This window comes from Acipenser ruthenus, chromosome 31, assembly GCF_902713425.1.
Source record: "Acipenser ruthenus chromosome 31, fAciRut3.2 maternal haplotype, whole genome shotgun sequence".
NCBI classification, from domain to species: domain Eukaryota; kingdom Metazoa; phylum Chordata; class Actinopteri; order Acipenseriformes; family Acipenseridae; genus Acipenser; species Acipenser ruthenus.
In genome coordinates, this window is record NC_081219.1 from 199,573 (window position 1) to 214,988 (window position 15,416).

General features: G+C 42.2%; 2 protein-coding genes across 2 annotated transcripts in view; both read left to right on the plus strand.

Annotated features, from left to right (window-relative positions):
- The window catches only part of LOC117396705 (regulator of G-protein signaling 3-like), a 107,811-nt gene extending 96,635 nt beyond the window's left edge, over positions 1–11,176 (plus strand). The window contains exons 20-21 of the mRNA XM_059005621.1: positions 10,639–11,020; positions 11,136–11,176. Of these exons, the coding sequence (XP_058861604.1) occupies positions 10,639–11,020; positions 11,136–11,176 (423 nt within the window). The remainder of the gene's footprint in view (positions 1–10,638; positions 11,021–11,135) is intronic.
- The window catches only part of LOC117396743 (regulator of G-protein signaling 3-like), a 30,522-nt gene continuing 26,135 nt past the window's right edge, over positions 11,030–15,416 (plus strand). Inside the window, exon 1 of the mRNA XM_059005713.1 lies at positions 11,030–11,532. Coding sequence (XP_058861696.1) covers positions 11,275–11,532 — 258 coding nt within the window. The 5' untranslated portion in view covers positions 11,030–11,274. The remainder of the gene's footprint in view (positions 11,533–15,416) is intronic.

Genomic DNA, 15,416 nt, shown 5'->3' on the forward strand with positions numbered 1-15,416 from the left:
TGGGGATTCTTCAGGCCCTGTCGTGTAATTCAGCTGGCTTATAGGCTTTGCCTTTCCCCTGTAAATCAGTACAGGATGTGGGGGGGGAGCCAGAACAGTGACTGCATGTACTGTATCCATGAAGACAACATGGATGCAGCCAAGTCTGCTGCTACAAATCCATGACTGAGCCTAATGCTGGGCATGCAGTTATTAAGTCTTAGCGGTCCATTTATTCAGCGCGTCTCAGGCGCGTCAGGTCCAATTTATTTTCACACACGCAGTTTATTTTAAACGCGCCGTTTAAAAGTAAAACAGGTTTCAAAGCCACTGCATATCAACAGGACACTCAGTACTGCATCTCCAGCCCTGCCCCACCCCTTGTTCGCTGTATTTTTCACATACCTCTTTATAGTCATGCATACTGATAAATCATCTCCTGATCACTCGTTTTATCACCAAACTCCTCAATAATGCGATCCAAGTCATTATTTTATTACTATAACATCTCAAAAAAGCTCTGCAAATGTCTGTGATATTCTTTGAGCACTGGATGCAGAAGCAGTTATCTTGTTTGTTTATGGTCGTGTTATCTCTGTGGTGCCGGGGCTATGTGTATTGCTCAGATCCACCCCCTTTTTTTTCCTGGCTTCTCTCGGCTCCTATCGGTCTCACTCGACCATTGAATGGTTTTCTCGACTAGAGACCTGCGTTTTACGTCTTTTTGATGATGTCGGACAGGGAAAATTGTAATGTCAGACCTGGTCCGACATAGGACCGCAAGGGGTTAATGTAGTATTTTACTCTGTTGGGGTCTTGGAGCCTCTTGCTCTCTCTTTTTCTTTTTTTCTTTTATACCAACATTGTTCATCTTTAGAAGTGTTTGAAAGCAGAAAGTAGACACCAGACTGAATTCAGAAGCAGTTACTGCATATGTTCATTCTAACTGTTGCATGAACTCAGTCCTTTTCCTCTTGCAGCCTCTCATCTTGTGAGAAAGTCTGAAGTAACAAAGTTAGACATTTTACTTCCAGTTCTCCCCCAAATGTATATTTGACTGCACCCTAGCAAAAACCAGAACAGTTAATAGGCATTCTAAAAAGTTCCAATAGTTTTAATTTATCTTAATAAAAATGGCGTACAGTCGTTTGCAGAAACAGAGACATTAAACAGCATCTAATGTAAAGATTGTCCATCTGAATCTCACAAGCTGCCGTCCTTTATTTTTGGTTTTACTTGCAGGCAGTTTTAAAGGCCCCACGCACTTATATACTGCTTGAAATTGAAACAAGCTACTCAGCAAGCAGCAGTATGTTAGGAAGGGTGCAGAATGTACTGGAAAATAAAGGCAAAGAACGATCTGCCTTTATTTTTTCCAAGGCTTATTTCTTGCAGTCAGAGCCTATGATTAAGAAGGGTGTGATCTTGATGAAACTGTTTTTCAGATTACTGGGTGTTTTAATTTGGCTGCATTTCCTTTCTGAGACGGTATTAGCTGCTGGGGAGTTCTTCCCTTCTCTTCCCATCTCATCTCTCAGAGGAGGGTCCTGATTGTCTTGGCGGAGGAGGAAGCTGTCTGTTCATCTGAGAGCTATGCAGGGAAGGCATGATTCAATTGATCTGGGATACATGAGAGTGGGGGTGAGGAAGATAAAAGGGTTATTTTACCAATTTACATTTAATGAGATTTGGTCTTGCAAGACTGCAGAAAATCACGACTTTACAATTCTAGCATTTTAGCATCTGGTAATACGTGCTTTGCAAATTAGGAAAGCACACTTTGCCAGACAGACTAGGTTTGCAAGATATAAAAAGTTAGTAAATAGTTATGGTAAGAAACATGTTGATGGGAATGGGCTGTCCAGCAATTGGAAGCACTTTTAGAATGCAGTCATTATAAAGCATTAGTTTCAGAGATGAGCAAACATTGTAAATCTGAATGGACTTGCTAGCTCTTCCCATGGGATTTGAGTGGCTGAGATAAATAGCACTGGACTGCAGTATGCACCCATGCCCTGGCAGGCTGACAGGCGATTGCCTGTGCGTGAGAGGCATTGTTGTCGGCTTTTCAGTTTATTTTAGCTCCTGGAGTTCAGAGTCAAACAAATATAGAACAAAATCTGGGCTTTACTTGGGAATGATGCCGATGCGTGATCGTTTGAGGGCTCTGCAGAATTCTGGAAAGAAGTCTTTGTAGCTCAGTTTCCTTCTGTAATTACAGTACCTTGTCTTTTCTGACATGTCAGTAGTCAAAGTCATAGGTAACGCGGGTAAGAAGTAATCGTTGTACTGTCGTTTTTTAACCATGCAACACTCGACCTATGGTTCCCAGTCCCACTTGCAACCAGTTCACATTGAATATCTTTGGCAGTCAGAGTTGTTATGAACCTTCCTCATAATTCTTCTACTTGTTCTTGGTAAAAGAACCTTCTTTCTTCCAGACCGAGGGAGCGTTGTGACAGTACCAGGAGTTTTGTACTTATTGATAATAGAAAAAATAGTTGAAATTGGGATACTCAAATGCTTGGAAATCTTCTTTTATCCTTCTCCAGCTTTATGACAATAAATCATTTTCTGCCTAAGGTCTTCAGATAGCTCTTTACTTTTCCCATATTGACTTATTGGTAATGACAGCAATCAAGTATGCCTAACCCTAACCCTAACCGACATAGGACCGCTAAGGGCTAACCCTTTTATACTCTCTAAGAATGTTCACCTGCAAGCCAGCATTTTCTAGAATTAGGTTCTGCATTATCATACTGAAATTTCTAGCACCTTGTAGAGAATACTATCATAACATCAAAGGGTATGAATACTTTTGAATTGGCAGTTTTGCACAAAAAAAAAAAAAATGCTGAAATAAATAATTGTAGACATCTATTTCTTGTAACTTTTTTTTTCCTCATATATATATATATATATATATATATATATATATATATATATATATATATATATATAGACACACGTTTCTGTGTAATATGTTTTTAAGTTGCGAGCACTGTGAAAATTGTGTTTTTTTTTTCTCTAAATGAAGTATTAGTCATTGATTTTACTTAAAACCCTGAGTCCGTGATTGATTATGCATATTAGCTTTCACTCATCAAAAAACTCTACAGTAATTCTTCAGTGGTATTTGGATGAATTATGATATCAATCTGGCAAATGGCATGACTATTGTAATAGGATTTTCTGATTATATGAAATCACCAGTAAACACACTCTCAAGTGCTGTGCAAAGCAGGGCTATCCCTCTTCCTGGCAGAGGGGGCAGTGTTTGCTTGAGTTGGCGGACCCTGCTCCGTAGGTTGCCATGTCATCACAGTATATTGGAATATTTAAAGTGGTAACTCTTAAGGGATGTGAGATTGTAAATAATTGCAGGCTGTATGCTGAGGAGTGCTGGAGTGCAGTGTGGTAGCTTTATTTTCCATACTCCACTCCCTCAAGAGCTCTTGCTGTCCTGTCAGGGGGAGTTGTATTTTGTTTAATTGTGTCACATGTTCCCTGTCAGAGCACAATGGAAAGAGTTTTTGTTGTCGAGTGGAATTCTCCTGTGTGTTTATTTTTTGTTTCTTGAAGGTGTAGCCAAGCTGTGCACACACTGACTAAAAGTGTAATATATTCATTTAAATGAATAATGGATTTGTCTTGGTTTAAGAAGTTGTGGTGGTATTTCTATTACCAATTAACAGCTGCTGACTATCAATCTATCCTATCTATCTATCTATCTATCTATCTATCTATCTGTCTATCTATCTATCTATCTATATATAATATCTATCTATCTATCTATCTATCTATCTATACACAGTGCTCACCCATTATAACGCCCCCTCTGTTATAGTGTGGAATCGGTTTCAACACGGTAGGGTCGTGGCTGCCATTTGCTCCATAATGCCATTACAGTAGCCCTGTTATACTCGATTATAAGGCAGAACACAAATAGCACGGTCTTGTAACTATGGCTCCCCACTATAGAGTTATAAAGGGTGAGCACTGTGTGTGTGTGTGTGTGTGTGTGTGTGTGTGTGTGTGTGTGTATGTATATATGTATAGCTGGGTCATCTTTTCCTACAGTACAATGCAGTTCAATAACATTGAGCAGTACTTTGAACTGTCTGAACACACAGGCTGTTCTATTACAGCAGGGAATCTGCAGGGAATTCCACTTGTTTTGTTATTCTGATATTAAACACCCACTGCATTGAGAAATCATACAAACAGGAGTTTATGTTAATACTGTTATATGTAAATAATGCTAGACCTGCCCTGCAGGAGGAATTCTGTCAGCTCAATAATAATATGGTGACCCTCATATTGTTTTGCTGTTTGGGAGTTAGAGAAATATACTGTAGTTCTCTGTGTGAAAGTGACAGTACATTGTAATGAAAGTAGGGCTTGCAGGGTCTGCATGATAAGTGCTCCTTTGTAACTGCAGGGTCTCAACAGCCAGTCAGTCTCTATCTATCATACTCCCTGCTAGCAATGCTGTGTAATACATGCAGTACCACAGGGTTACACACAGTGTTCCACAGCACCACTCATTACCTCAGTAAAGCAGTGGAGAATGGGAAGCATGTTTGAGAGGAGCCTGGAGGCCAATCAAGCTGCATAATCAGAATCCGTTGCTGTAGTGAACATTTTCAAGCAAACCCCCAGAGTATAATTGACTTTAATTCAGATGACGATGATAAAATGGTATGATGTTGGATATGTGGGGGGAAGCAGTCTGGTCCTTGAGGTTGGAGTTAAACATTAAAAGCTCAAAGGTCTGGAATCCCCAAGCCACAGAATCCTCCTAACCCCCGAGCCCCCCTGTGCATTGTTACCATCCAGCTGAACTACTGTGTGGACAGGAGGGCAGCAAGGCTCTCCGCAGAGCTGCCAGTACACATAGGAACAACATGTCTGCGTTTAATACCCTTCACATGAGCTGGGACGTGTTCACTGCATGTAATATCAATGTGCATCTGCTCATTTGTTTTCACTGCATACATTTTAAATATCAACATAGGAATGTCTTCACATCTGCTTTTTATAGACTACCTAGTGAGTACCAGGAGTATACTGCATGAAATGAAATTTATAATTAAAGTTCGGGAGGAGGGTCAGACACCAATCTCCGCATCACCAAATTGAATCATTCAATTTACACATTAGCTAATTTAAATTGTTAGCACTATAAATACCCTCTTCACTTATCTCTCAGTTGCGTATTGATTTCATCGTACATGCACGCATCATGGTCTGCAGTCTGGATTATTCCGTTTCGACGGATGACGATCTGTTTGCTGTTTTCCCGGAGCCGAGATCCACGCAACCAGTTCAACCAGCCCTTCCCGGGCCAACTCCACCACAACTTCGGTCGGCGGTATTACCACTCCAAACTTCTCTGCCCAGATGTCAGCTTCTCCTGTCTGCTGTGGCTCCCGCCTGGCCACTCGTTCCTCCGCAACTCCTGACATCAGAGACTGGACGATCTCCCGGCTCCAGCTTTATTTTCGTAGCAACAACATCCCATTCAAATCTACAGCACGTAAGGAGAATTTGTTTACTTTATTTCATCCTTCCCGTCGCAGGCGCTATGACGTCATCACTGATCGTTGCTTTACCCAGTGTTGCCAAGTATCACAAAACAAGCCCAACCCATGTCAGTATGGGTGTTTTTACAAATTCCAACCCGCGACTCAAGAAGAAAGCCCAATTTCCGCGTATTATAAGCGGACTTGAAACACCTCCCCCGCACCGACTGCATCTCCACGAAGCGCTTCTACTACCGGAAAAATCCGAAAGCAGGACCATCGCACCTGTCAATCAAAGGCTCATTTAGCAGTTCCTGAGCATTCTGGCTCCAACTATAACCTTTCAGGTTACCTCCCCTCACTGCAGGCCCCTGCAGTGACCTCTTTTTCCACTATGGGCGTCCAGCAGGCCCTCCATAGTGATCCTTTCTCTGTGAAATGCTTTTCTTTCTGTGCTTCAGCAGTTTTGAGCATTTGTATCCAGAGATTGTTATTACAGTTAGGAGCGGCTGCTCCCGCGATCTATCCTGGGGTTTCGACACCCGCCACTGTTGTATAATATGCATCTGTAACCTTCTGGTTACACCCCCTCATCACTGCAGGCGTCCAGCAGGCCCCTGCAGTGATCTCTTTGGCCACTATGGGCGTCCAGCAGGCCCCCATAGTGCTCCCTTCACCTCCAAATATAACCTTTCTGGCTCCCTTCCCTCACTGCAGGCGTCCAGCAGGCCCCTGCAATGACCTCTTTGACCACTATGGGCGTCCAGCAGGCCCCCATAGTGCTCCCTTCACCTCCAACTATAACCTTTCTGGCTCCCTTCCCTCACTGCAGGCGTCCAGCAGGCCCCTGCAATGACCTCTTTGGCCACTATGGGCGTCCAGCAGGCCCCCATAGTGCTCCCTTCACCTCTAACTATAACCTTTCTGGTTCCCTTCCCTCACTGCAGGCGTCCAGCAGGCCCCTGCAATGACCTCTTTGGCCACTATGGGCGTCCAGCAGGCCCCCATAGTGCTCCCTTCACCTCTAACTATAACCTTTCTGGTTCCCTTCTCTCACTGCAAGTTCCCTAACCTTTCTGGTTCCCTTCCCTAACCTTTCTGGTTCCCTTCCCTCACTGCTCATCGGCAGTTTTGAGCATTTGTATCCAGAGATTGTTTTGCCAGATTTGTAATAACTTCATTGAAGGAACCTGTGCTATTCTGCCTGTAACTTCCTTCATTTCCGCTCACCGTAACTCCACCACACCCAGCATCAACAGTCCCTCACGAAGATTGCTCCCTGCAATATGCAAATCGACCACGCCATATTCTTAATCAAAATTGCTGGGAAAAACGCATGACTGGCTAAAGCCAATATATCAAACACATTTAAAATCATGCCCATTGAGCCTGTCCTCAGGGGATTGTATTTTTTTTATATTTCCACTTTTCTGTCCGGTCCGGTCCCCCCCCCCCTACTAAACGCAATCTTCTGTCCCTCCTAGGCCATTTAAACTACATGGGAGCATGGGAGGATTTGCAAACAAGAGGATGCCATTCAGCCCATCTTGCTCGTTTGGTTGTTAGTAGCTTATTGATCTCAGAGTATCATCAAGAAGGATCAAGAAGGATCCCAGGGTGTCGGCTTCAACATTACTAAGTTGGTTCCAGACCCTCACAATTTTCTATGTAAAAAAAAAAAAAGTGCCTCCTATTTTCTGTTCTGAATGCCCCTTTGTCTAATTTCCATTTGTGACTCCTGGTTCAAAAAGTCTCCTGGGTTGACGTTGTCAATACCTTTTAGGATTTTGAAAGCTTGAATCAGATCACCGCGTAGTCTTTGTTCAAGTCTGAATAGCTTCTTTTCTTTTGGCCTGTCTGCATACGACATGTGTTTTAAATCCGGGACAGTTCTGGTCGCTGTTCTTTGCACTCTTTCTGGAGCAGCAATATCCTTTTTCTTTTAATGAAGTGTCCAGAACTGAACACAGTATTCTAGGTGAGGTCTTACTAATGCATTGTACATTTTTAGCATTACTTCCCTTGATTTTAAATTCAAAACTTTTCGCAATATATCCGAGCATCTTGTTGGCCTTTTTACAGCTTCCCCACATTGTCTAGATGAAGACATATCTGAGTCAACATAAACTCCTAGGTCTTTTTCAAAGATTCCTTCAATTTCAGTATCTTCCATATGATATTTATAATGCACATTTTTCTTGCCTGTGTGCAGTACTTTACACTTCTCTATTAAATGTCATTTGCCATGTGCTTGCCCAGTTCTGAATGCTGTCTAGATCATTTTGAATGACCTTCGCTGCTGCAACAGTGTTTGCCACTCCACCTATTTTTGTGTTGTGTGCAAATTTAACAAGTCTGCTTACTATGCCATAATCTAAATCATTATGTAGATTAGGAATAGCAGAGGACCTAATACTGATCCCTGTAATACACCACTGGTTACCTTGCTCTATTTTTGATGTTTCCTCTAATCAGTAATTACAGTTGGGTGCGGCTGCTCCCGCATTCCCCACCCCCCATCACTGCAGGCCCCTGCAGTGACCTCGCTGGCCACTATGGGCGTCCAGCAGGCCCCCATAGTGCTCCCTTCTCTGTCAAACGTTTTTCTACCAGCTGCGAGCTTCAACAGGGCCCCACTGCCCCCTTCTATTCCTTACCTCCGCGGTCTTCCAAATGTAACCTTTTAGGCTACCCTCCCCTCACTACAGGCATTCAGCAGGCCCCTGCAGTGACCTCCCTGGCCGCCATGGGTGTCCAGCACGACCCCATAGTGGTCTCTTCTCTGTGAGATGCTTTTCTTCTTTCAGCTTACCGGCAGTTTATTCAAACACTTTCAAAACCATTCCCATTTCTTTGAATATCAGTCAGGGCCGCAATACTGCATACTCTGGAGGCCTTCTGTTTTCTACATGTTAACTACTCCCTAATCCACGTGCATGCATTTCATTGAATCCCTACTGCGTTCAATATGAGAAATTAATCTTTTATGTGGGACTTTGTCAAAAGCTTTCTCGAAATTTAAATAAACCATGTCATATGCTTTGCAATTTGTACGCAATGAGGATAAATCCTCGAGGCAGAGCTTTTATCTCCTACCTTCTCTCTATTTGATCCTTTCTGTCGATTCCCTCAATGATGTCATACTTATGGTTTGGTTCCTTTTTTTTCGCAAGGAACTCCGCCTGTGGGAGCTCCTACTAAAAGAAAGGAATGGCAGTACTTTCTTTTACGACAACTGTCTCCTGCTGCACAAAGACATTCAGCCGTTCAAAGATGCAGCTCCCTCTCTTGGCTTTGGAGGATACTACAAGGGAAAATTGGTTTTCTGCTCCATGGCCCAACGAATTCAGCATTATTCCTATAACCGATCACTCCTCGTCATTGCGCAAAGTGTGTCCATTTGCTGTAGCCGCACTCCTTTTGGGGGTCTTCCTGGGCTCAAAATCCATTCTTCTCCACTCACAATTCACCTTCAGTCTAAATCTTTAACAAGATCGTTCATTATAATGAGAATATTCAGAAGGATTACCTGTTTATCTGTTACTCATCAGTTCATTTTCAGAGCTCAACACATTCTCTGCCACCTGAATATAATTGATTCTTTCTCGTTTCCAAACGCAGGGATTCAGAGCATTGGCTTCCGAAGACGACCTCCTGCAAACTCAGATTCCTCTTTTCAGACCTGACATTCATGTGAGCCACCTGCTGCATTCCCTGATTTCTGCAGGCTCAAGAAACAACTCTTCTCAGCATCACTCCCCGCTCACTGCAAATGTACCGGTCATCCTGGAATTGCTTTAAAATTTCACTTTGCATTCAACATTCCTTTCCATCATTTTCAGTGCCCGTAGTGTCATCCTGTTTTATGTCCCTTAAGAACAGAGCGATAAGATTTGAATTTCCGGCATCAAGTTTTTCTACAAACTCAACTCAATTTCAGTGTCCCAGCTCTACACTCTGCAACTCACAAATTTCACTAATCCTGAAAGGGCTTCAACTATCAGAATCTCTTTCTCCTCCTGCTTGCCTACCTATTGCCATCAACGTACTCTCTTGATGCCTCTCATCTGCTCCAGCTACTCCTGCCTGTTTTAGATAAAACCTTACAGCTCTTTCTCTTAGCCTTCTTGGGTTCCCATAGGTGCTGGGAGTCTACATCGCTCTCAAATTCAACCCCCAGATTCACCCCTTAATCTCTGACCTAGCAATCCCCTCATCTGATACCCTTTCCTTCCTGCTCAAAAGAAGTAAAACGGACAAGGAAGATTAGAGAAAGCTTTTCAATTTTGTTTATAAATTAAACTCCCATGTTGGCCCATATGACCCCTTTCTCTCTTGTCCATCTCCATCTTTCTCAGGGCGCATCACCCTCAGGCCCGCTGTTTATTAACAAAAACTGAACAATCGTCACCCAACATTTGTTCTTCTTTCACCTGATTTATTTCCAGGTCCGGATTCGCAGCTGAGCAGTTTTCCGGTCCTTCCTTCAGAATCGTAGCAGCTTTTTCCCACGGGGTTCCAGACTCTCTTATCAAACGGTTAGGTCGTTGATCCTCCAGTGCTTACCAAGTTTACATTATAACAAATATTATGGAGCCTAAAATTGCTTTTACAGAAATGTGCTCTTAAGTGTTAGTAGCCTGCCTGGAGGAAGGGCAATCGAATCAGCCATGGATTCCCAGAGGTTTATTTCCCAAAAATGGGTTTTGTTTTCCTCTCCTGCGTGCTGATGATCATTTGTTAAAGGTTGGCTAAACCTTCAAGTGGGCTATATTCAATTCTAATTGTGGCATTGAGACCGGCTTGTTCTTTTTGGGGGTCTCAGCCTCGTCCAGTTGGCCAGGCAGCGAACCCTCAAACCAAGTTTAGGTTTGATGCCAAATGAATGTGTATATACAGCATACTTTTCTGTTAAATCGCATACTCCGCATTCTCTACAATAAATATTTGTACTAAAACATTTTGTGATTGGTGTTTGTCCCGAACTACTGAAATACAGTATAAAGAGGTCATGGAAAAGCACTTATTAAATGTAGACTTTATTTATGCAGAAAAAAAAATTAGCATAGGCTATTGTCTATAAGGAATAATGCAAAGAAAAAAATAAATCATGGTTCTGTTTTTGTATCAACAGATGCTCGAGCCAAAGGTAGGTGAACATGGAGAGATGGCCTCTGAGGAGGACAGGGTGTCCGGGAGCAACGTGGAAGCTCTGGCAAGCGGGAAACTGGACGGTGAGAATACACCCGAAGAGGAGAAAACCTCTCCAACACCTCCGACTCCAGCAACAACTCCAACCCCGGCAACAACTCCAACCCCGGCAACAACTCCCACCGAGGACAGCAAGAGCATGGAGGAGGACTCTGAGAGCTGCAGGGGTGACCAAGAGGAGAACATGAGGGGGGGTGGTGAGGACCGGGGTGCGAGGGGGGGCGGTGAGGACCGGGGTGCGAGGGGGGGCGGTGAGGACGGGGGTGCGAGATGTGGGGATGAGGACGGGGGTGCGAGGGGGGGTGGTGAGGACGGGGGTGCTAGGGGTGGATGTGGAGATGAGAGTGCGAGGGGGGAGCAGCTGGAAACAGCCAGGGCCACGTTCGTCATCCCCGAGGTGCGGCTCGACCGGACCTTCAGCCAGAGTGCAGACGCACTGTCAGCACCGCAGGATGGAGTGACAGATGAGGATGAAGAGGAGGAGGAAGACTATGAAGACGAGGGAGATGAGGACAGCGATGAGAACTATCTGGAGCGCAGCGACAGCAAGCGCCACAGCATGATCGAGTCCTCGGCCTGCGAGAAGCACTGCACCCTGAGCGTGCAGAACTCCCTGCACCGCCGCACACACAGTGAGGGCAGCCTGCTGCAGGAGCCCAAGGCGCAGTGCTTCACCTCGGACAACGCACTGCACTGCCTGGAGCACGAGAACACCAAGTCTGGCTGGCTCATCCCCTCCCCAAGGTCGCTGAAGAAGGAGCTAGCGAAGAATGGGGGCTCTATGCATCAGCTGTACCTGCTCTTCTCGGGACGAAAGGTAAGCACTTCAGTGCCATGTCCACATTCTAGCATTAGGTTTGATATATTGTATCTGTTATAAATGCTAGTGTCTGAAAACTGCATTGTGATTGATCAACACTTCATATACATTCAGCAGTGTATATAAAGGTGGAAGGAGATTGGAAGAAAAAAGAAATACTGCATACACTTTATACAGTAATACAGCATACACTTTATACAGTAATACAGCATACACTTTATAGTAATATAGTATACACTTTATACAGTAATACAGCATACACTTTATACAGTAATACAGCATACACTGTATACAATAATACAGCATACACTATAGTAATACAGCATACACTTTATAGTAATATAGTATACACTTTATACAGTAATACAGCATACATTTTATACAGTAATATAGTATACACTTTATACAGTAATATAGTATACACTTTATACAATAATACTGCATACACTTTATACAATAATACAGCATACACTTTATACAATAATACAGCACACACTTTATACAGTAATACAGCATACACTTTATACAGTAATACAGTATACACTTTATACAATAATACAGCACACACTTTATACAGTAATACACGTTATACAGTAATACGGCATACACTTTATACAGTAATACAGCATACACTTTATACAGTAATACAGCATACACTTTATAGTAATATAGTATACACTTTATACAGTAATACAGCATACACTTTATACAGTAATACAGCATACACTGTATACAATAATACAGCATACACTATAGTAATACAGCATACACTTTATAGTAATATAGTATACACTTTATACAGTAATACAGCATACATTTTATACAGTAATATAGTATACACTTTATACAGTAATATAGTATACACTTTATACAATAATACTGCATACACTTTATACAATAATACAGCATACACTTTATACAATAATACAGCACACACTTTATACAGTAATACAGCATACACTTTATACAGTAATACAGTATACACTTTATACAATAATACAGCACACACTTTATACAGTAATACACGTTATACAGTAATACGGCATACACTTTATACAGTAATACAGCATACACTTTATACAGTAATACAGCATACACTTTATAAAGTAATATAGTATACACTTTATACAGTAATACAGCATACACTGTATACAATAATACAGCACACACTTTATACAGTAATACAGCATACACTTGATACAGTAATACAGTATACACTTTATACAGTAATACAGCATACACTTTATACAGTAATACAGCATACACTTTATACAGTAATACAGCATACACTTTATACAGTAATACAGCATACACTTTATACAGTAATATAGTATACACTTTATACAATAATACAGCACACACTTTATACAGCATACGCTTTATACAGTAATACAGCATACACTTTATACTGCTGTCAATCTGCTTGCAAACAGGAAGCACTTTACACTCTTAACTCTTTGATTTAGTGGCTATCAATGTTACACAGCGTTCTAGCTGACCGTGCAATTCAGAGCTCTTTAGTGACATTCCCCAGGCCAAGAATGAGCTGCTTGTTTTCTTGTGGAGATATAAGTGGCAGGTTACTAGTGCTGGTCTTCTACAGACCATTGCATTTTTATAAACGGCATTGCTGCATTGGTTAGGTGTGTGTATGTGTGCAGTGGAATAGGATACAATATAGTCCAGACGTCTGACAAGCTATAGAGTCATTTCAGTGGAAACTTCAAAATTGAATCTGTTACCTCCTTACATTCGAAAATGTCAACACATTTTTGTGACATATTGGAAGTAAAAACACCCTTAACAAACAGGTGGCTTGACCTTTTTGATGACATATGTAAATAAATACAAATAGAAAAACAAGCAAGCAGCAATGATAGGGGGCGGTACGGACCTCGTGACGTTTCGAGGGTGTGATATCAGAAGCTGGACTGTTTGGTTTTGGGGACCCTTTTATATCATTGTTAAATATCTGAGCAGTGCAGTTTGCTATTTGACAGGAGACGTCTTTGTCACTTGATGGAGCGTGTCAGTTCCAGCAGAGCTTGTAAAGGGTCAGTATTTACTGCTTCACTGTCCGGCTCCCTTTCGTCACGCCGCGCTGGCTTGGGAGTAGCTTCTGGGAAAGCAGGAAGAGAATGTCTGCAGCGTTCCAGTAAAACCTTTTTTTACAGTTTCCATTCAATCCACTGGGTGGAGCACAGGCACTCTGCTGCAGGGCCTTGTCTGCTGGCCTCAGAACAGAGGGATGAATAATGTAGTGGGCATTCCCACCCATTCCAGTACAGTACAATAGCATTGCTCAGAAAAGTGTCTTCATGTTTGTTTTTATGAAACAATGCTGCAGAAAAACACAAGTAAAAACATTACTTAAGAGTAGCATTTAGATGGGTCTGTTTTCTTATGCATAGGGAGTGCATGTATTGATCAGATGTGAAGTTCTGCCCTGGGAGCCTTCAGTGTAAGGTCAGGTCAGCCTGTCACTGTAGCTGTGCTTACTGTACATTGAGAGGCTGCGCTCTGAACAGCAGTGATTGATAGTGGCTGTGTTTACTGTACATTGAGAGGCTGCGCTCTGAACAGCAGTGATTGATAGTGGCTGTGTTTACTGTACATTGAGAGGCTGCGCTCTGAACAGCAGTGATTGATAGTGGCTGTGCTTATACATTGAGAGGCTGCGTTCTGAACAGCAGTGATTGATAGTGGCTGTGCTTATACATTGAGAGGCTGCGCTCTGAACAGCTGTGATTGATAGTGGCTGTGCTTATACATTGAGAGGCTGCGTTCTGAACAGCAGTGATTGATAGTGGCTGTGCTTATACATTGAGAGGCTGCGCTCTGAACAGCAGTGATTGATAGTGGCTGTGCTTATACATTGAGAGGCTGCGTTCTGAACAGCAGTGATTGATAGTGGCTGTGTTTACTGTACATTGAGAGGCTGCGCTCTGAACAGCAGTGATTGATAGTGGCTGTGTTTACTGTACATTGAGAGGCTGCGCTCTGAACAGCAGTGATTGATATGGGAACAGACAGGCATGAATTGAATGTGGGGATAGCTAGGGGCTTCTTGTGTGATAAAGCTGGAAGAAAACAAGGTTTTAATTCACAAAATGGAGCATCTCCTTGCAGGGGCACAGCATTAAAGTACATGTGTGTCTGTGTGCTTCAGTGTCTGCATGCCTGGTTTGTTAGTTGCATTTCCATTTATCTAATACTGGTTAATAATAATGTACTTCATAGTTTTCTGCAGCTGATGGGGAAATTAAATTTCAGGTACATGTACAGTATTTAAGTTGAATGCACTGTATGTAGGGCCCTGTTATTTATTATTATGATCATTATTATTATTGTTATTGTTGTTTTATGTAAATTTCCTCTGAATTTATCCATGTCATTTAAAAAATAAGAAAATCAAGTGCATTGAACAGGTAGCTGTGTGTTATACTGAAACACATTTTACATACATATATTTGCAGAATGTAAAGTCATCAGGAATTTCAAGAGAAAAATCTATCAAATTCAAACTGTTGTATTTATAAAAGCCTGCAAATGTTTTTATTTAATAGGTTAAAACAGAAAATATATGGCCTTGACTTTAGTATAAACATTGTCCAACTGCTGTTGAGCATTTCTCATCAATGCCACATGAGGGCACTGCAGAGTATGTTTCCAGTGATTTAATCACCAGCACAATAACTACAGACAGCAATCCTCTCTACTGCTGTAGAGCATTTCTCATCAGTGCCACATGGGGGCACTGCAGATTGTGTTTCCAGTGATTTAATCACAGCACAATAACTCCAGACAGCAATCCTTTTCTGCTGCTGTTGTAGTCATTTATGCGTGTTATGTATTTGTCATGTACTGTTGACTTCTTTTAA